Here is a 22,401-nt window from a genome sequence, read left to right on the forward strand (position 1 = left end):
GTCTGTCTCTGTCTCTGTTTCTCTCTCTCTCTCTCTCTCTCTCTCTCTCTCTCTCTCTCTCTCTCTCTCTCTCTCTCTCTCTCTCTCTCTCCTCCATACTGGACTCAGTTTCTCCTACCAAGATGCCCTGGCCATAAGGGTACTAGTAATCTCTTCCTACCCTATTTGACCTTTGATAAAGACATAGTGGGTCATATTCCATGAAACTGCTTCAAGTTTAGCTTTGTAAAGGCCAATGGTGGGTTGCCCTTCCAGTTTCGTGAAGGAAACTTTTTCTCCCTTACTTCATAAAGGAATTATAGAGCATAGCTATGTCTTCACACTTGTTTAACGTATTAATATTTCTTACCTCTGTTACCTGTTCCTTGTTTCTTTGGTGATATCAATGAGGCTTAAGAGAAACCTGCTTCCCCTCCTCTCCACTGCATAAATTTGCAAACCCCCCCCCAAGAAGGGTTATATTTTCCTAAATAAATTTAACATTGTCTAATGTAACTATTCCAAAAAGGAAATCACGTAAACAAAGTGCTGCAAGAAATCCTGCAAAGAGATTATAATAGTCCTAATAAAGTAGTCTGGATGGCCTCATAGCTGTAAGTGCTATAAGTAATTACAACTGGGATTGCTTAATGTTTTTACCACTGGACTGGAAGTCGGAAGTTTAAAATTACAGCTTCATGTTTGCTTCAAACTCCTCTCTGCTTGATTGTGTATGACTTGTGTAACCCATCTCTGTCATGCTTTCTGCTCGGTGAAGCAACACTAGACCATCATAATTTGTAAACATAGTGCGAGAATGAAATGATAAAAAAGGATTATATTAATGAGAAGTCAGTGAGCTCAAAACTTCCCACTTTTAAGGGCTTTTCAGAATTCTGTTTAGTTATTTTGGCTAAAAATTAGAAGAACGCAAATTGCTGTTATTGTAATTCCCCGTTTGACTCTCTCTTGCATGTAGATATGAACTTTAAAACATGTTTAAGTGTTTTTATTATGAAATCAGAGGGTAGTGGATTTAGAAGTAAGATTTCATGTGGTCCAATGACTCTTCAATTTATTGATAATAATAATAACTAACATTTATATAGTGCATTCCATGTGTTGGCACTTTATTATATCATTCACAAAAGCCCAGCAAGGTAGGTACTTTTATTATCCCCATTTTACAGATAAGGAAATTGAGGCAAACAAAGATGAAGTAATTTCCCCAGAGCCACATAGCTATTAAGCATTTCTGAGGCTGGATTTGAACTGAGCTCTTCTTGACTTCAGGCCCTGTACTCCATATACTATACCACCTAGCTGCCCCAGTAAAGGGAGGGGGGTTGGGCTAGATGGCCTTGGGGGTCACTAGTCCCTTCCAACTCTAGTTCTATAATACTAAGATGATGATGCTTTGTTGACCTAGTTGGACTGCATGGTGACCAGGCAGTGGGCATGGAAGCTCACCACATAGGTGTGCTGATATCCTATTCGAGGGACTGTGGGGAAGTAAATTAAATGTGTGATCATTCCCAGTGCAAAAGAACTTTGCAGAGCGAAAAACAGAAAAGCAAAATGGAGATCTGAAGGGCATAAATTCATTATATTTCCTTCATTCAAAAAGTATCTGTTCCAACATGAAAGGCACTATATTTGCTTTGTGAATCCTATTTACATAGAGATTTGGCCCTCATGTTATTGAGTCTAAAGTTCTTTTTCAGATAATATAACTGGTAACTCTTTGTACAAAAGGCAGCCTGGTGTCATGGATGGAAAGCTGGCCTCAGAGTAAGGAATCCTTTGAGTCTTTCCTCTGGCACACTGCTGTATAACACAGGGCAAATGTGTCTCAGTGACATAGACTGCTTTTTTACACCATCACTTGATAGAATTTACTTACATCAGTGAAATCAGAAAGCCAAGCAAATAAAAACACAAAACTCTTCTTCTCCACAATTATCCCCATATGTTTTTAAACATGCTAGAAACTGCATTATATAGATTACTAGGCAGATCAAGGTTTATCTAAACCATTTTAGCACAAGTGCACAAGGACTTCGGGATCAATAAAAAACAAGTGTTTATGAAATACCTGCTGTGTTCTAGGTACTCTGTTAGGCGCTGGAAGCAAATATAAAACAGTGCCTGCCCTCAGACAGATGCAAATATAAAACAGTGTCTGCCCTCGAAGAGCATTTCATCAGGGGAGACTCTGTTGAATTCAAAATAATTGGGATGGGGAGGGAGGGCACTACAGAGAATTTTTTTTAAACAAAGCCTCATGTAGGAGGTGACATTTGAATTAAACTTTGAAGGAAACTGGGAATTTGAAGAGGTAAATGTGAGGAGAGTCAGGCCAGGTGTAGGGATTACTCCGAGCAAAGGTACAGTGGTGGGAGGTCAGATTTTGTGGGTGAGGAACAATGAGAGTAACAGTTTGACTATGAAAGGGAGTGGTATACCCTAAGCCTGGAATGGTAGGTTTGAAAGGTTTTAAATGGAAAATAGAGGTTGAGTAGTAGATAGAGCACTGCACTGAGAGTCAGGAAGACCTGAGTTCAAATGTGACCTCAGACATTTAACTAGCTGTATAATCCTAAGCAAGTCACTTAACTCCGTTTGCCTCAGTTTCCTCATTTATAAAATGAACTGGAGAAGAAAATGGCAAACCAGTCCTGTATCCTTGTCAAGAAAACCCCAAAAGAGATCACAAAAAGTCAGAAATGACTAAAAATAACAAGTATTTGATTCAAGAGGTAAAAGGTGTTGAGCAGAGGACCTTTGATTTAGCCTCTTATTTATACTGTCACACAAATCTAGGCATAGCTCTGTATTCAACCATTGGCCAGTGGGTAAACATTAATAAAGAGGCTCTAGGTATTTTTTTTCCCAGAGGATTTGTTCTTCGCATGTTTAATTTTATATCCCTATGTGCTTAAGGGATAGAGGCTGGACATTGGTAAAGGGAACTTCTCAGTATAAAATAGGTACAAAAATGACCTCCACAGCAATGTAAAATCATAAAGAATTGCCTAGAACAGCAAGAGGTTAAATAACTTGCAATTACATGTCAGAGGCAATACTTGAACCAAGGTCATCTTGGCTTTGAGGCCAGTTCTCTATCCATTATACTTATAGTACCTTTCAAAAGAAGAGTGGCAACCAGAGATTCAAAGGAGAATTAGTCTGAGTGTTTGATAGCTGAGGTGTTTTATGCTCTCTCAGTCGCTGACCTGTGTATTTAGAAAACAGTGAAAGATTTATGAATTTTGCACAGGATATAATGCTGTGATAAATGTAAAAGTTCTAAACTTTTGCTACATTTAATTGTCATGATATTTATATTTTCAGATAAAAAATTGGTATATACTGTGCTTTTTCCCTATTTTTCAAGGTACCCATCAATTTCTGGTATGGTACGAATAGTATATTTCTGTATACATACATATATATGTATATCCATATATTCTGAATGAAGGCAAATATATCAATATTCATATAGATAGATATGCCTTCATTTAGAATTCCTACTATTTGTAGCTCTTATCAAATATAGTAATTCCAAGAAAACTGACATTTGTTAAAAATCCATGAATGTAAATTTAACAATATACTGAATTTGGAAACTCTCAATTAAAGCATATTATTTTTAATGGGGCCTTATAACTTGTAGTTTCTGCTTGATTACAGGTTTTTCAAAGATCTATATTTTATTTTTTAAAATTAAATTTATTAACTATTTTTAACATTCATTTTTTAAAATCTGAATTTTAAGTTCTGAATTCTCTCCCTTATTCATTGAGAAGACAAGAAATGTGGTATCAGTTATACATGTGGAATCATGAAAAACATATTTCCATATTAGCCATGTTGCCAAAAAAAAAACCTCAAGAACAATAAAGTGAAAAAGTATGTTTCAATCTGCACTCAGACTTCATGAGTTCTTTCTCTAAAGGTGGATAGCATTTTTCATCATAGGTCCTTCAGAATTGTCTTGGATTATTTTATTGCTAATTGTAGATAAGTCATTCACAGTTGATCATTGTACAGCATTGCTGTTGTATACAATGTTCCTCTAGTTCTGCTTACTTCACTTTGCATCAGTTCATATAAGTCTTCCCAGGTTTTTCTCAAACCATCCTGCTCATTTCTTATAGCATGGTGGTATTCCATCGTTAATTATATATCACAGCTTGTTTAGCCATTCCCTAATTGATGGGCATCCCCTCAATTTCCAAAGAGCTGCTATAAATATTTTTGCACATATAGGTCCTTTTCCTTTTTGTTTTAATCTGTTTGAGATACAGACCTAGTAGTGGTATTGCTGGGTGGAAGGGTAAGCACAGTTTATAGCCCTGTGGGCATAGTTCCAAATTCCTCTCCAGAATGGTTGCACCAGTTCATAATTCCACCAGCAATGAATTAGTGTCCCAATTTTTCCACATCCCCTCCAGCATTTGTCATTTCCCTATTTTGTCTTGTTAGCCAATCTGATAGGTGTTAGGTGGTACCTGAGAGATAAGGCCTGGTTTTTTTTAAAGTAATTTCTTTTGTTATATCAGTAATACAATAACATCATTTCCTTTGTTGTGTTTATTGACTACCTGTTAAAAATTTTTAAAGGAATACCAGCAAATATATGGAATTGTTTCTAAAATTCATATTTAGCTTTGATATGAAATTTGCTCCATGTGCTTAGTCAATGCTTTAATAATTGTAGAATTTTATTACTGGCTGTAAAGTTTTAGAGTATGAGTCCAATGATATACTGTACATTTATTATCCAGGGTCTCTACTAACTACAGAGAGGTTCATCACCAGTTTTTCTTCAAGTTGAGGATTATTTAACCAGAACAGGTCTCTTCCACCAAATTGGAAAAAAGTTACAGTCTGCATCTGTGAAGGAAATACCCACACCAATAAAGCATTCAAGTTTGAAATAAGTTGAACAGTGTATGTCTATGATAAGAGTCTTTACTATTTTGTAAGGCTCAAAAAATAGATTTCTGAGGAGTAGAGAGAGAAAATTTCATAAAACTGTGTAATATTCTACATGATATAAATATTATAAAGCTATCTCAATTTCTTTCTTTTTCTAATATCCCTTTTCCCTTCCAAAAAGGACCTCTAAGAATTTATTGCTTAGTACAGATGAGGACGATTGTTGGCTATGTGTTATACGCAGATCCTGTATGTGCAAAATGAAAATGATGTACTAAAATAAAATTATATATTGCATTGTAAAATTTTGATAATTTTATCTTCCAATATACAAATATTTCATAAAAATTATAATATAAACTTTAGTTACTTTTTAACCCAATTCTTTTACTGTAATTTTAAGGTTAAACCAAAAAGTGCTCCATGTTGTTTTAGGTTGTAGTGCCATCATGTGGTTGTTTCACATCAGTCATTTATGTCCTTTTTAAAATGTATTTGAACTCTAGTTGAATAAAGCTCATGAATCTGATTGCCATTAAAAGTGAAACACTAATTATAGCATTGATTAAAGTTAGCCTTTCAGTGCAGAGTCTCATTATACAAGGTAATTTCCTTACCAGACTCACTTAACCTGTTTCATCCTGATCTATAATCTTTGACCATTTGAAGTCAGAAGACCTTGGTTCCAATCCCCATTCTGCTATTTGATCTTTTCTCTTTCAGCCCTATGATCTCAAGATCTGGTTGATTTTATTTAGTATGACTGAATATTGTAACATATTATGAAAAAAAGAAATAAAAGGAATTTTCACTTGTTTTACAAATTATTTACAATTTCATTTGCTTCTACCTTGAATCATTTTATAATTATTCCTAGATTTTCATTGACAAATGGCTGTGATTTTTTTTACAATGGCAGTGAATTTCTTCCTACTATTTTTAATATGGAAGACAATTGATTTATCATTTTATTACTGAATTTTGAGTCATGACTCCTTGATCTTTACATGTGAATTAATGCTAAACCCTGTTTTTACACATGTGAAAAAAGAACTAGAGTAGAATTCTCTTTTAAAAATATTTCTTATGATACAGAACTCAGTGTTTGATAGATCTACCTTAAACTCCATCCAATATGGTCTGGTTTCAAAAGTCCTCAAAGACCTCACAATATGAAAGCATTATCCCTTCATTGTGGCCCTCAAGGAAAACTTGCTGACTTGATCCTATCTTTAAAACAACTGAAATTTGTGGAACATTCACTGATTAATTGATTGCTTGGCAATTGGTTATCAAAATAGTCAAAATAACTGAACTGAACCCAAAGTGGTTGCTATGGTGACATTTAAAAATAGCCCTTGTGAATATAGACTCAGCCATGGAAAAATAAGGAAAATGCAAAAATGGTACAGTGATTATTAGTAGTTTCTTACCTTTGAATTGGCAATAAGTGTTATTAGCATGGTAGTACGTGATAACAAGCTTTTCTGCTGTACGTTGTGTTCCTTGACTATACCCTACTTTATTCAGCATGCTCATTATGTGCACTATTCTGACCAATTGTGTGTTTATGACCATGAGTAACCCTCCAGACTGGACAAAGAATGTAGAGTAAGTAGAAAAAATATTAATAACAACATCCTTTTATATTTTAAAATGTGCTTTTGACATCTTATTGACCTCATCATTCCACTTCTATCCCTCATTCTTGCTTCTACTTTCAACTAGAGATACTGAAACAGTTACTTTATTAGGATGCTGTTAATTTCATAGGATCATAACTCTATGGCTAGAAGTAATTTCAGAGGCTAAGTATAACTCCTTTATTTTGCCATTGAAGAAACTGAGGCCTGGGGATGCCAAGTAATTTGTGAAAGGTCACACAAGTATTAAGCCTAAGAGTTTGGGCACCACAGCCAGTGTTCTTGTCATTGTGGGTCAATGGCAGTGGTATGGAGGTTGGGGGAAAAGGAAATGGAGGAGATTCTGTGATGCTGTCAGCAAGTTGTATAAATCACGGCTTTCGACCTGGATATTTGTGGCCCTTTGTTCAAAAAGATGGCAAGGTTTGGTGGAAAGAGTAAAGTAATTCAAAGCTGCTACTTATCACATCTGTACCTTGGACAAGTCACTTGTTCTCTTAGATTATCTCAAAGTTCCTGTCCAGCTCTAAGTTTATGAACCTTTGATGGTGTCTCATTGTCTTTAAAAGACCATTGGGGATGCATAAGAAGGAATATGCATACTCTGTAATAAATCAGCACCTAATCTCTCTATGTTACTTCTTCTGAACCCTGAAATAGATTTATATTTTCCCCAAAAAAGAAAACATTTCATGCTTTTGGAAGTCATAGGTAATGCATAATGTATTATGGACCTGAATAGTCCATTTGTTCAAATAAAAATTATTATTGATTAACTGGAAGTATTTACTTGGGCTCATGTTCAACAGGAGTTTTTTTTTTAAATTTAGTGATTACATTGTCTCCATCCATGACTCTCAAAAAGAAAGATTCGGATGATCCATGTGAAACAAATTCATTTCTTAAGTCTTTTACCTCCTACTCCTATTCTCTAACTCAAAACTTCTCTATATCTTTGTCTTTTCCTCTTTCTCTTGAGTTTTGGAGGATAAAGTGGCTATTTTCCCTTTCTTTCTGTCATCTTTAGTCTTTCTCTGTTTTCCTTCTGTTTAAATACATGCTTAGGTAGTCCCTATCCTAAGAAAATCACCTCTTGCTAGTCTTCAGCCAACATAGTATCATATACCTTAGACAGGAAGATACCTCAGAGATCATCTAATTCAGCCTCCTTATTTTACAGAAGAAGTAACTAGAACTCATCATCTTACCTCCTCTGCTTCACTGCTAAACTTATGAGTAGTCTATATTCATCTCCATTAGCAACACTACCTGCTTATTTCTTAGCCCCCTGCCTTTTGGCTTCTGACCCTACCACTCTATTGAAACTGTTCTGTCAAGACCATTGACCACTTAATTGCAAGATCCAATAGCCCTTTCCTAGACTTCTTTTACTTTTCTGCAACATTTGACTCTGTTGACCAACCCTTCATTTTTGATGTTCTCTTTTCTCTTGTTTGATCTTTCTTGGTTTTCCTCCTACTTGTCTGATCGTTCTTTACTGATCATTTACTCTCCATGACTGTTTTGTCTTCCACTTCCTCTTCTTCCCCCCAAAGGAGAGTATCCTCCAATCCTCTGATCTAAGTTCTTCACATTTCTTTCCATTCTAAGCCTTGGCAATCTAATCCATTCACATGTATTCAATCATCACCTCTATGCAGATGACCCCAAAAATCTATGTATTTAGTTCTAATATCTCCTCTGAGTTCCAGTCTCACATTTCCAAGTGCTTGATGAATACTTCTATTTCTATATCTGGCTTTAAACTCAACATGTCTAAAACTAAATTCAACATTTCCCTTCTAAAACCTGCTTTTTCTCTCAGTTGTCTCTATTGATGATATCATCATTTTTCCAGTAATCTAGACTCAAAACCTCACAGTAGTAATCTTTGTCTGTTATCATCAAGGAAGCTAATTCTACAATATCATACCCCCATAATGCTGAGCCCACAATTTTATTATTTTCTTTCCCGCCTTTCTATTCTCTCTAACACCTTGCTTGATGCCTCTTATCTAGACTTTTTTTGGTAACCTCTTAACTAGTCTCCTTGATTCTAGTGTCTGCCCTCTCTAACGGATCTTTCACACATCTGTAAAGGGAGCCCTTTGCCCACTATTCTTCCTGGTGTATAGTGACCATGCCTTGCTCCTGGTCAAACACTTATTGCCTGCAGGATGACATACAAATGTCTTAGTCTGATATTTAAAGTCCTTCACAATCTGTTTCCAGCTGGGCTTTCCAGGTTTTCTTTCCCACTACTATTCTCTCCCTGCATGTATTTTGTGTTCCAGTCAAACCAGACTCCTCACTATTCTCTGATCATAACCTCCCCTCTGCTGCCACTGTGCTCTCATGCAGACTGTCTCCTCTTCTTTGTCTCTCCTCACTGAAATCCTTGGCTTCCTTTCAAAGTCCAATTTAGTTATCACCTCCATGAAGCCTTCTCCCTAGTTCAAAGTCCTTTCTCCCTCCTTAGATTTCTTGTTGCAATGTATCCATACCTCTTCTTTGCTCTTTCCATTTAGTACCTTGTTATCAAACTTATTATTTCTTCTACTCTTGTTTCCTTGGGCCCAGAGACTGGGTTGTTTTTTTTCTTTACATTCCTTGCACCAAACCCAGTTCCTGGAACAGAGTAAACAGCATATGTTCACAGAATTAAAGGGAAGCTTTCTGTAAGAGATGTACTATCATGTTAACCTCTTAATATTTAATCCCTTCTTGGCTATTTTCCTTCAGGTACACATTCACAGGAATTTATACCTTTGAATCACTTATAAAAATTCTTGCAAGGGGCTTCTGTTTAGAAGGTTTTACATTTCTCCGGGACCCCTGGAACTGGCTTGATTTCACTGTCATTACTTTTGCGTAAGTGCTTTAACCATTTTTCAGTGGGGGCGGGTAAATCTTTGATGGTTGCCAATACCATAGTCTGCTTCTAAGCTGTCTCCTATTAACCAGAGCAAGTATATATACTTCAGCTATCAAGAAAAGTTAGAGTATTTCATTTTCTCCTTTACATTCCAAATAGGAATATATGTAGAGGGAGAGAGAGGGAGAGAGTAGAGAAGTCAGGACTGACCATAAGTAATTCCCTGCCATTCACTTAACTTTATACTGTTAGATGAAAAGGAGTATTTTCTAGATCTTCTCACCTAATCAAAATGACTATATTGACTTACAACTACCAAATGGCCAAATCAGATGCCCTGAAAATTGAAAACTATCATGATGGGCGACAATGCTATTTTTTTCTTTAAAAATCAGTAATACCAAATAGCATTGTGAGGTAAACGTTGAAAAGGTCTCAATGAAAGACCAACACAGACTAAGCTTTTCCAAAATTCTGAATAACTCTGATTTAATTCTACAGGTATGTAACAGAATTTGTAAACCTAGGCAATGTTTCAGCTCTTCGAACTTTCAGAGTCTTGAGAGCTTTGAAAACTATTTCTGTAATCCCAGGTAAGAAGTTGACTGGTGTAAGGTGGTAGGCCCCTCGTATCTCCAGCCGTTTCTTGTGTGCTGTCATTGTGTTTGTGTGTGAACTCCCCTATACAGATATGTGACAGAGTTTGTGGACCTGGGCAATGTCTCAGCGTTGAGAACATTCAGAGTTCTCCGAGCATTGAAAACAATTTCGGTCATTCCAGGTGAGAGCGAGGTTAAACACCGAGGCTGACTTTAGTTGCATTGAATTTGATATCTCAGCTTTTCAGCATAAGCAGTGTTGCTTGTTACCTGTTACATATATATACATATTTAAAAAAAAAGCAGGAATCAAGACATCAGATTTTAATCTGATGTGATTCTTTGCTTTTTTTAATATTAGCTTTCTTTTTTTTTTCTAAATCAGCCTTTGAGTTTAACACATTTTTGCATGAGGCATTTGCAATATACAGCCTGTTTGGTTTGCATCTGATGACATCAAGCTTTCCTTTTTTACATAGAAACCAAACTATGAGGCTTTCATACTGATGCAAATTTGGCCATTTACCACAGGCACTTGGGGCTCAGACTTGCCATCATAATTGCAGATTTAATGAAATGATGAAAAATAGCATGGGTGTTGCATGGGCCTCAATTTTCAGATGTCTCCCTCCTCCAAACCTGGCACGTAGTATACATTAAAATGTAATCTCATTTCACTTTCATCACTTTAATGTTTCATACTATTGTAGTCACATAAATTTTTCTAAAATCAGCTAAGAGTTTTGGGAGTGAGGTATCTGCAAATAAATGCAAACTGTTTACAGAGGGTTGATGTACAAGCATGAATAACAAAATCACTCGTTTTGCTGTAAGAAGAAGTGTTTAGAAATATGCAATTTCCATTTCCATTTCTAATTTTCCAGTGAACATATACAGTTCAGCTATTCATTCATCTTCACAAGCTAGCAGCCTTTTCATGAAAACATTACTCAGCCACAGACATTAAACGAATATAGTTGGCATTATGCATGAAACTTTATTTTGCAGGACAAACTCATGATGTTTTGATAGGTTAAGGAGCTTTTGAATAGCATAATTAAGACCTTTTCTCTCTTTTTGTTTTTTTCTTCTCATAGGATTGAAGACTATTGTGGGGGCTCTGATCCAGTCAGTGAAGAAGCTTTCTGATGTCATGATCCTGACTGTGTTTTGTCTGAGTGTATTTGCTCTCATTGGGCTGCAGTTGTTCATGGGCAACCTGAGGAATAAATGTTTGCAATGGCCCCCAGATAACTCTACCTTTGAAATAAACATTACCTCCTACTTTAATAGCTCATGGGATGGAAATGGTACCTATTACAATAAGACAGTGAGCACATTTAACTGGGATGACTACATTGAGGACAAAAGTAAGACATTCTATTTTAATAATTACTAAATTGTTTATTGATAAAAACATTTTAAAACCCATCTGAAAATTATTTCTGCTGTAATGTAAGCTAAGAAATTAAAAACTTTAAGTACCCTTAATGGTAAAGAGAGGCAACATGGGTACTGGCTCAACGGCTTGCCTAGGAGTCAGGAAGACTCGAGTTCTGTTCCCTTCTCTGACACATACAATTTCTGGGATCCTGGTCAAGCAAAAGTATTGATCAGTGTTGCTATAGGGAGTTTCCTCACTTTGAGTTTCGTATATTGAAAAAATCACAGACATCATCTAAAAAAAGAATTAGAAACATACAAAGATAGATTACCCATCTTCATTCTTTATCCATTCAAAAATATAATATAATTTATGTTGTGTCCGGTGAGTGGTTCCTCATGCTACACCATATTTATGCCCACCATGAGTGTCTCCATTATCTTTTGGGTAACCCACAATTTTAATTCTTGGGAGACTATACTTTTCCATGATTTATAGCAATATAGCTTCACAGGAAAAAGATCTTGGTGTTGAAAAGATGGCTTTTTATTTGAGGGAGAAGCTTTAGGTCATTAAAAGTTGTGTGAATACAATCCAGCATACAATCTCCTTCCTTTATCATTCTGGGCCCAATTAATTACCTATCTTTTATAATGTTTGTCCAAGATACACAGATATTACACTAATAGCATTGACATTCTAATATTGATGACATAGTGTGCATTGTATTCATTCATTCACTTAGGAATTTTATTGTTTGTTTATTTGTAGGTCAATTCTACACATATCCAAACTGTGTATCATAGTCTAACAAAAGGCATTCTTCATCTACTTTTCTTTTCCTATATTGATAGGCCAAACTATTTTGAATGATTGTAGGGCAACCTGCCATGAACATAGTAGCATGCTAGAAGCAGTGTAAAAGATATCATCGAAGAAGTGTATGACTAGGAAAGCAATTGAGAGGTAAGAAATAGATAGTCCACATGTATCCAGATAATTTCAAGGGATCTACTGGAAGATATCTAATTTGGTGAGTTGATCCCACATAAAGGATTCATGAGAGGGTATGGGCAAGATTTTTACAGGATAAAAAAAACCTTCCTTGAGAAGGCATTGATGGGGTGGGGGTCATGTACTGTTGAAGAGAGTACCCATATTATTGAAATCACAGATCTATCAAAGTATCTGGCTTCCACCTGAATCTGTTCTGTTCAGCATTTTCAATGATCTCATTGCTAAATCTAGTGACCTTTTCTCAGTCTTCATTCTTCTTGAACATTCTGTAATTTTAGGTATTCCTACCACTCCTTCTCTCTTAGTCCCTTTTGGTCTTCTTTCTATCTTTCTGACCTCAGTAAACTTCTTTTGGATCATCATTCATGTTCCACTCCCACATGTCTCCCAAGATTTTCTTCTGATTTCTCTTCTTTTCCGTTCTCTTTTGTTTTCTTCTCTTCTGTTTTCTCCTCTTCTCTCCTCTCCTTCCCTCTCCTCTCTTCTCCTCTTCTGTCTCTCTCCCCTGTCTCTTGGGTAATCTTATTTGCTCATATGGGTTCATTTGTTATCTCTCTGCAGACAATAACCAAAACTACAAATGTAGCCCTAGTTTCTCTCCTAAGCTTCAGGCAAGCATTATCAGCTGCTTGATAGATATCTCTATCCAAATTAAACATGTCCATAATGGAACTCATTATTACCTCATATCCATCTCTCCTCCAAATTTCACTGTCTGTTGAGATCACCACAGTCTTTCCCCTCTCTGAGTTTTGAAACTTTGAAGTCTTTCCCAACTCTACACTCTCTGTCTCTACCTGCCCTCAACATCCATTCATTTGCCAAACCTTAATTCTTCCTCTTCATCTCTCAAATTGCTCCCACTTTTCTTCACTCATTCAGTCATTACTCTAGTTTAGACCCTCATCATTTCTCTCCTGGACTAGTTCCATAGCCTCTTGACTGGTTTCCTGCTTCCAGTTGCCTTCCCTCTCTAATGTGTCCTCCAGATAGCTTCAAAAATAATCTTCATAAAGCAAAGGTATGTCACTTACCTGCTCATGAGTCTTCAGTAGTTCCCTATTGCTCCTTGAATAAAATTCAACTTTCTTGCCTTGGCATTTGAAGTACTTCACCGTCTGGTTCTAGTTTGCCTTTTAATTAATCAATCAACAAGCCTTTATGAAGCAATGGCTATGTGCCAGGCACTGCTAAATGCTGTGATAAAAAATTAGAAATTAAGTGGCTTTTGACTTCTTGGAGTTTACAATCTAGCCATGGGGGATGACAATTACATATGTAAATATGTACAAAATAGATACAAGATCATTTGGAGGGGACAGGAGTAGCAGCCAAAGGATTGGGAAGGACTTCATGGAAGAGATGGTGCTTGAGTTAAACGTTGAAGGAAACTGGACATTCTAAGAAGTAGAGTTGAGAAGGGTTTCCATTTCAGCCACTACAGAAGCATAGAAGACAATGTGGTTGAGGAACAGTAAAAAGGCCAGCTTGGTTGGACTGAAATGAGGTACTGTTTAATAACACTGAAAAGGTAGTTTAGGGTCAGGCTGAGTAGGGCTTTAAATGTTAACTAGAAAGCTCATATTTTGTTCTAGCACTAATAGGTAGCCACTGGAGTTTCATTGAATATGAGAGTAACATAATCACACTTGCACTTTAGGAAAATCCCATTGATAGCCAGATGTAAGAAGAATTAGAGTGGAGAGAGACTTCAAACAAAGAGACCAGTTAGAAGGCCATTGTAATGGTCTAGGTGAGAACACGAACTAGGAGCCTGTCTATGAGAATGGAAAGAACGGTATATGTAAGAGATGTTGTAGAAATAAAAACTATAATATTTGACGACTAATTTGATAGGTTCAGCTGGTAGAAGTAAGGATGACAGCAAAGTTGTGAACTTGGGTGACTATAAGAATGGTGATATCAACAGAAGGCAAATGTGGAAAAGAGATGAGTTTAGGGTTTAAGACATGTTGAGTTTGAGATGTCTTGAAATTCTCAGTAGGCAGTTGAACATGTGGGATTGGATCTCAGGAGAAATATTAGGGCTGGATATAGGAAGCTAGGAATCATTCAGCATCCAAAGTATAATTAAATCCATTGGAACTGATGAGGTCACCAAGAGAGAATATATATAGAAAAAAGATAAGGACCCTGGACAGAATTTTGGAGTATGCCTACAGTTAGGAGCAATTAGACTGGCAAGAGGAAAGCCAAAGAAAAGCAGTGTAGTGAAAGTGTCCTTAATATTAGTGCCTTCCCTTTGCAATTAACTCCAATTTATACTGCATACATCTGGTTTATACATGGTTGCTTACATGTCTCCCCAATTAGACACAGAGCAGGATTATTTTTTGCCTTTTATTGTATCAAATGCTCTAGTGCCAGGCAGATAGAAAGTTGTTTAATAAATACTTATTGATATGGAATTCTGCAGAGATGTTGAGGGTGAGGATTGAGAAGACACCATTAGATTAAGCAATTAATAGATCATTGGAGACTTTGGAGAAAGCAGCTTTGGTTGAGTGATGAGGTTGGAAACCATATTGGAAAAAGTTGAGAAATGAGTAAAGAGAAGAGGAAGTGGAAGCAAGAAGTATAGTCATTCCTCCCTAGGAATTTCATTGAGAAAGGGAGAAGATAGGATGAGAACTTGAGGGGATAATAGAGTTTAATGATGGGGTATATTTTTTTTAAAGAGAAGAAAGACTTGGCCATATTTATAGGAGTTCTCATCCTGTCATTTTAAAGATGAGGGAACTTAGGCCTAGGAGGTTAAGTAACTTGATGAAGGTCACATAGGTAATAAGTACCAGAGGAAGAATTTGAACCAAGACCCTCTGGATCCAGAGCCTGTGTCCTTTCCATTGTATCGCACTCCCTGCCTTATAAATTTCATCTAAGTTCTCCTAAGTGTCATACAATTCCACAGTTGAATGTTAATATTGAATATCTTCTAACCCACTTTATAGATGAAACTGAAACTCAGAAGTTAAGTAACGTAACAATTTTTTTTAATATGGCAGAAAAAATCAGTTTAGAACTACTTGGTTGATTGATTTGATGGTGATGTGTATATATGGCCATGCTGACTTTTTTCCATTAACATTAGTACCTAAAGATAGAGGTACTATTATCATGGTGATAAAATTCAAATTTATATACTTTACATAGAACTGAGCACTACAAATTCAATCTTTAACTTATTCCTGATACATACCTGTGAAGAAATGGCCTTATCCTCTAACATTCTTCATATTTTACTATTCATTAGTATATATGAGTAAAGAGTTATCAAACAGTGTGAGAAGAGATTAAATGGAAGTCTTTCTTGGTAGGCACACACCATCATGAGAAAGAATGGTATAAATGTAAATAAATTTCACTTTAGAACTATTTTGCAAATTTCCTGCCATTTTACCTTTGTCTAGCTTTATTTCTCTACATTTTCTGTCAAAATTATCTCTTTGGGTCATACCTTATCATGGTCTTAGCTCTTCCATGGCAGATAATCTTTTATATATTAGAGTTTTGTGATGAAAATTACTATAAATTCATTATATATCCCTTATAATTCTTCCTTGTCATCACATCCATCGCCATCACTTCTCATTTATAGGACCCTTCAATAAGAAGCCTAAGCCCTTTAAATTTTTTCTTTAGGTTTTTCAGTTTTTTCAGCCTAATGATAGCTCCTTTTGGTATTGTTCCCTTAATCCAGGATGTCATTCATGTACTATATGTTTCTACAACCATATCCTTGAAATCTCATGAAGTCATATCACTCACCATTGTTTCAGGAGTTAGAAAGACCAGTAAAGCTTATACTGGGATAAATGGGATCAGTTTTAGTAAAAGTGGGATTTGCTTCCAGATTTCAAGGTCTAAAAAAGAATCCTCTTTATAGACCACCTGCTTTGAATAGACTTTAAGTGCTGCCAATGATATTTAACCTTAGTTCTGTCACAATTAAATTGCCTGGGAAGGGAGGAGGTAGACAGAAAATGTGTCAGAATTTTATTGCTTTGGGTCATAGTTTTCTATTCATATGCCTTGAAAAGAAATTACCCCAGTGTACTCTAGAAGTGTATTATCTATAAAGATGCAAGTTATCATTTCAAGTTGAAAAGGACCAATTTTTCACTTGTACCTTCATTAGAAGACAGAAAGAATGCCACTGCCCACAGAAAACAAGGCTGAAATGCAGGGGGATTTGGAGGAATAAGGGAGGTAGTATGTTCAAATCTATTTATGCACCCAGCTTTTAAAAAATATGAAGTAATCCTTTTGTTGCATAAGTGTGTTTTAATAGCAGCTAGGCTTCCCCTCCCACCTTTTGAGCCAAGAAAAGGGCCTTGAATTAATAGTTCTGTCCTATTTTGTTTATTTTTTGGCACAGTTGTTTGTAGGAATAGTTTTGGTTTAGGTTTAGGAACAAACATCCATTTGATGTGGTACAACTTGTCTTGACACTGATCTTCAAAAGTTTAATTGGTTAGCGAATGCAATATACTGCCATTGGTTCTGTGTAAATTATGATCTTTAATAAAGTGACCATTTTAACTGGCTTTTTGTTCCTTTTTAGTTTGAAATAGAACTGAAATTCATTGAAATAGAAAAAAAATTATGGCACTGAGTATATGAATATATTGACTTAAATACTTTCAATTTTACAACTTTTCTTTCTTTTCCTTAAATAGGTCATTTTTACACTTTGGAAGGGCAAAATGATGCATTGCTTTGTGGTAACAGTTCTGATGCAGGGTAAGAAATACTGTTCCTTTGTGTCATGCCGTGCTGTGCTATCTGCCTAGAATAACCTCCCACTGCCTATCCACCAAGCCACCATTTTCTTCTCACAAAATTCCCAGAATGGATGGGCAGAGTATGAATTTGCACCTCTTTCAAACATTCATGTCCAGCAATTACTAACCCTATTTGCCCACATCAAATCAATTAAGTACAATGAAAAACAAAAAGAGAAAAACTAAAACTAGTCATAAGAAGTGGACTGTTTCTGTTTGGGGTTCATGTGCATTGTACTGTCTAGTGTTGTGTAAACTACTGGAAGGTCCTACCTGGGTCCTAGCTATAATCTCTTCATTACACAGCACATTACGGTTCATTTATAATAATAGCCCACCTTGATGGGCATACAGTTTGCAAAATGCTTTCCTCACAACAGTCCTGTGAAGAAGGTTATGTAAAATGTTATTGGCCCCTTCTTACAGATAAGGAAACCAGTGCTCAGAATTTCAATGACTTGCCCACAGTCATACAACTTATAAGTTTTAGAGTTAGTTTCAAAAATAGGTCTTCTGATTCCAAATCCAATGTTGGGTCACCTAGGTAAAGTGGTTAGAATGCTGGGCCTAGAGTCAGGAAGAGCTGAGTTCAAATTTGGCCTCAGACATTTACTAGCTGTGTGACCCTGGGAAAGTCACTTAACTGCTCTTTGCCTCAGTTTCCTCATCTGTAAAATGGGGATAATAATATCACCTACCTTACAGGGTTTTTATGAGGACCAAATCAGTTAATAATTGTAAAGCACTTAGCCCAGAGCCTGGCACATTGTGCTGTATAAATGTTAGTTATTGTTACTATAAGAAGGGGAAAACGGAATAATTTCTGTGAGGACAGGACTTTCATTTGGAAAGATTCTACATTTTAAAAAAATTATTTAGCCAAATCCAATTCAACAAATATTTATTAAGATCTTTCTACATATAAGGCCCTGTACAAGGCTCTGAGGGATTCAGAGATGAATGAGATAACACCCTTGCCCCCAAAAACTGAAAAGTCAAGTACAATAGTTTTATATTTTTAGATAGAAACCACTAATGCTATAATGCCTGCCAGGACTGTGCAGGATCTAGCTCCCCTGTTAACTAGAGCCAATTGTTAAATTTTTAGTGTGAGCTTTTATACCTTTAAAATTGGCAAACACTACAAATGAGGGCTTGATTTATTGTTTTGTTATTACATTTGGTCTAGACTTCAGAAATTGATGGAGAAAATGTTATCAGTGCAGATTAAACTTAAAAATGTGTCATGGGTACTTTTTTTTGGAGAGCCAGTTGACAAATATTTACCAGCACACCACTGCCTATGTCAAAATTACTAATGGCAAAAGGATTTTAATTTGGCTAGTCCCTTAAGATGACAAAGAAGGAAGGAAACAAGCAATTATTTGAAGCCTACTATGTACCAGGCACTGTGCTCAGTGCTTCACCCATATCTCACTTAATCCTCGCCACTCTGGGAAGTAGATGTTATTATTCCATTTACAGAGGAAGAAACAGGAAGAATCAACGAGACATCAATATTCTGAATCTGAAACATGAGGGTAACTCCCTCTCAATGAAATAGAGGGCACTTCCCTTGGGTGGATCCTAGCACCAATGGATTCAAGAGTAGGAAAGTCAGATTTGTAAATGAGATGAGACATAAGTGAGGTTATCACTTTTAATTTACTTCTCTAAGAAAGGCCTTTATGTCTTTGACCTATCTATCACCCACTTTTCTACAGGGCTATTCCCAGAATTCTGGAAAGAGTGTTAGAGGAAAATGTTATTTCTTTATCTTTTTCAGTTTTGTTAAAAGGGAGATTTTTAAATATGCGTCTACACAGTGAATCTGAATCTAAAGTTTTTGTTATGGTCTGTTCCAGTAGATTTTATCCTTAATGTGTGGTCATCTAGTAGAATGTACCCTTCTGACATTTTCTTCCAGAGGCAAGTAAAGTCAAATGACATAGCACAGAGTCATTATTTCTTTCTACTTAGTTGTCAGGTCCCAGAAAAAAAGGAGGGTATGTTAATCTGTTAGTGAAAATGTCATCTTCACAAATAAATATGTTAATGATACATTAAGGAACATTGAGTATTGAGGTGACTCAGGATAAAAACCTGGCATCAAACTGTTTTTCAGGAGTTTTAGGAATTAATTAACCTAAAACTATGTTTAGTGCAGGATGAAATGAGCTAAACAGAAAAGGTCCTTGTGGTAGTAAGGCAGCTAGGTAGTGCAGTGAGGAGAGCACTGGGCATGGAGTCAAGACAGACCTGAATACAAATCTTACCTCAGAGATTGCTAGTTGCGTGATCCTGGACAAGTCACTTAACTTCTTGCCTGCCTCAGTTTCCTAGTGTAAAATAGGGATAATAACAGCCCTTCCCAGTGTTGTTGTAAAGATCAAATGAGGTCATATATTTAAAGCACTTAGCTTTACACAGAGTAGATGCTTCATAAATGCTTGTTCCTCCTTCCCTTCCCCTTCTGTGAATTTGTCATGTAAAATAGCGATTGAAAAATCTATAATCATATAAAAATCAACAAATAGATGTGCACATATAACGTCTTTCCTGTCTTCTAATCTAATTGCAGCCAATGTCCAGAAGGATACATATGTGTGAAAGCTGGCAGAAACCCCAACTATGGCTACACAAGCTTTGACACCTTCAGCTGGGCTTTCTTGTCCCTGTTTCGACTGATGACTCAGGACTTCTGGGAAAATCTTTATCAACTGGTGAGACCTGAGTTAGATCAATGACTTTTAATGGATAAAAATGTAGTAATGGGATCAAACCAGTGATAATCCTTTACTTAGAAGTCAGATGGGCAGTAAACCATGTCTTTCCCACTCTCCCCCTTTCGTTTTCTCAGACGCTTCGTGCAGCTGGCAAGACATACATGATATTTTTTGTCCTGGTGATTTTCTTGGGCTCTTTCTACCTTATAAATTTGATCCTGGCAGTGGTTGCCATGGCCTATGAGGAGCAGAATCAGGCCACTTTGGAAGAGGCAGAGCAGAAGGAGGCTGAGTTTCAGCAGATGTTGGAACAACTTAAGAAGCAACAGGAAGAAGCTCAGGTATTGTCAGGTGGTTAATCAAATTGTAGCTTCCTTCTTTGCAGAATCCTCAGAATGGGTAAAGTTCTAATCTCCCAGGAAAAGTTTCATAGAAACTGGAAATGTTGAAGACCTATTCATTACTTATGGTTATTTATTTTCCTCAGCTCTTAAGAGTGGATGACAAGGTGTGCCAAATACCATGAAATAAAGCTGGCATAAGCATATGTAAATTATGTCATTCTGATTTATGACATCTTTCCTCACTCCCTGATAATTCCATGCATGTGGACATTATAAGCTTTCACAATGAGGAAAGAATATGGTTTATTATTATTTTGGGGCCAATTTCTTGGAAAACAGTTCCTCTGAGGCACTGACTAATTTAGTCACCTATTTATACCTTTTTTTTGCTGTTGAGTACTTTGTTGCTTTTTAACAGTGAGTATTTTAAAATGCATAATGACAGAACCAATGAAAAATGCTTGTTCAGTAATGATGGTGCTTAACGGTTTGTAGCTATAGCTTTTCAAATGCCGTACAATCATTAATTAGCTAAGCCACATAAATTCCTACAATCTAGATTGCCCTAATATATATGATCCGTCGTTTGTCTTTGTTGTTATCCTATACCGGAAGCCCTCAATTTATCCGTTCAAACTGAAAAGCATTTATTCAGTAAAATAAAAATATTTTTGTCAGAATGAAATAGCATTAATTTGTGCTAACCACTAAAATTAGACTGTTTTTAAATGAATGAGTGGCAAAAAGGTAAGCACTCACTAGGTTCATAATTACAGGGAATGGAGAGGTTCATTTCTGAAGCTGTTTGCCTTTTATGACATGTATTTAAATACTAGCAAAGACTGAGCTTAGTCTTGTGATAATTGGAGTCTCTTGGCTATATCAAAAGTCATTTTAAAGTATGAAATGACCAGTCTCTGCTCAAGTTTCTTTCCAAGACCATATGTAAGCCTCTGTAAAATTCCTTGACTTACCAGGCCTAAAGCACTTTTATATATATATATATATATATATATACATATATATATATATATAATCTCATTAAATTCTTTTTGCTACCCCATCAGGTATGTGATGCAAGTATTATTCCCTAATTCCCATTTTACAGATGAGGAAACTGAGGGTCATAGTGGCTAAATGACTTTTCCATTGTCATCCAACTAGTAAGACACAGTCAAGAGTCAAATTCATGTCTTCTGGTTCTTAAGTCCAATATTTTTCATTATATTGCTTCTCCATATTTGGTTAGGTCAGTATTACTACTGTGTTGCATTTTTCATTAATAAAATAGAAAATAGACATTTTATACAATCATGCTAATGACAAAGATAGGGATATTTTTAAAAACTGTAGTTGCATACAACTACCACATACTTTATCCCCTACTAGGCAGCAGCAGCGGCAGCATCTGCAGAGTCAAGAGAATTCAGTGGAGCTGGTGGGGTGGGAGGCTTCTCAGAGAGCTCTTCAGAAGCATCAAAACTGAGTTCAAAAAGTGCAAAAGAAAGGAGGAACCGGAGAAAGAAAAGGAAACAGAAAGAACAGTCTGGAGAAGAAGAGAAGCAAGAAGAAGAGGAATTCCACAAATCTGAATCTGAAGACAGTATCAGAAGGAAAGGTTTTCGTTTTTCCATCGAAGGAAATCGCCTGACCTATGAAAAGAGGTTCTCTTCTCCCCACCAGGTACAAATTTTTGATTAAGGAATTTTTATATTAGTAAACTATGGTTTTCTTGGAGGGTTTTGTTTTTAAAGACTAGGACTGTCTATCTTGGCCATGCAGAAAGTGCAGGCCCAGGTCCAGTCCTTCTCTGATTTGCACAGGGGCTTTGACCTGCTATGTTTTCTAATTTGGTCTGGTTTTGCACTCCTTAAATAACCTGGTTTCTCCTCCATCCCTTCTAGCCTATCCCAATTCATGGGGGCCCATGTTAATATTGAACTTAGTGTGGACACTTGATCAACTTACCCCACTGTGTATCAGAATTCTTCGGCTTAAGAGATCCATCCACCTCCACTGCCTCGGTAGCAGCAATTATAGTCATGGGCTACTGCACATAGTGAGAAATTTCGTTATTTTGGTAGG

The 22,401-nt window shown here is 36.3% G+C and overlaps 1 protein-coding gene across 1 annotated transcript in view; it reads left to right on the forward strand.

Moving 5' to 3' along the window:
* Positions 1–22,401, forward strand: part of LOC118835880 (sodium channel protein type 2 subunit alpha-like) — a 155,729-nt gene that overhangs the window by 46,742 nt on the left and 86,586 nt on the right. Inside the window, exons 4-11 of the mRNA XM_036743174.1 lie at positions 6,445–6,534; positions 9,309–9,437; positions 9,943–10,034; positions 11,138–11,410; positions 17,142–17,205; positions 19,828–19,969; positions 20,107–20,313; positions 21,706–21,999. Of these exons, the coding sequence (XP_036599069.1) occupies positions 6,445–6,534; positions 9,309–9,437; positions 9,943–10,034; positions 11,138–11,410; positions 17,142–17,205; positions 19,828–19,969; positions 20,107–20,313; positions 21,706–21,999 (1,291 nt within the window). The remainder of the gene's footprint in view (positions 1–6,444; positions 6,535–9,308; positions 9,438–9,942; positions 10,035–11,137; positions 11,411–17,141; positions 17,206–19,827; positions 19,970–20,106; positions 20,314–21,705; positions 22,000–22,401) is intronic.

The sequence above is a fragment of the Trichosurus vulpecula genome, chromosome 2 (genome assembly GCF_011100635.1).
Source record: "Trichosurus vulpecula isolate mTriVul1 chromosome 2, mTriVul1.pri, whole genome shotgun sequence".
Taxonomy (NCBI): domain Eukaryota; kingdom Metazoa; phylum Chordata; class Mammalia; order Diprotodontia; family Phalangeridae; genus Trichosurus; species Trichosurus vulpecula.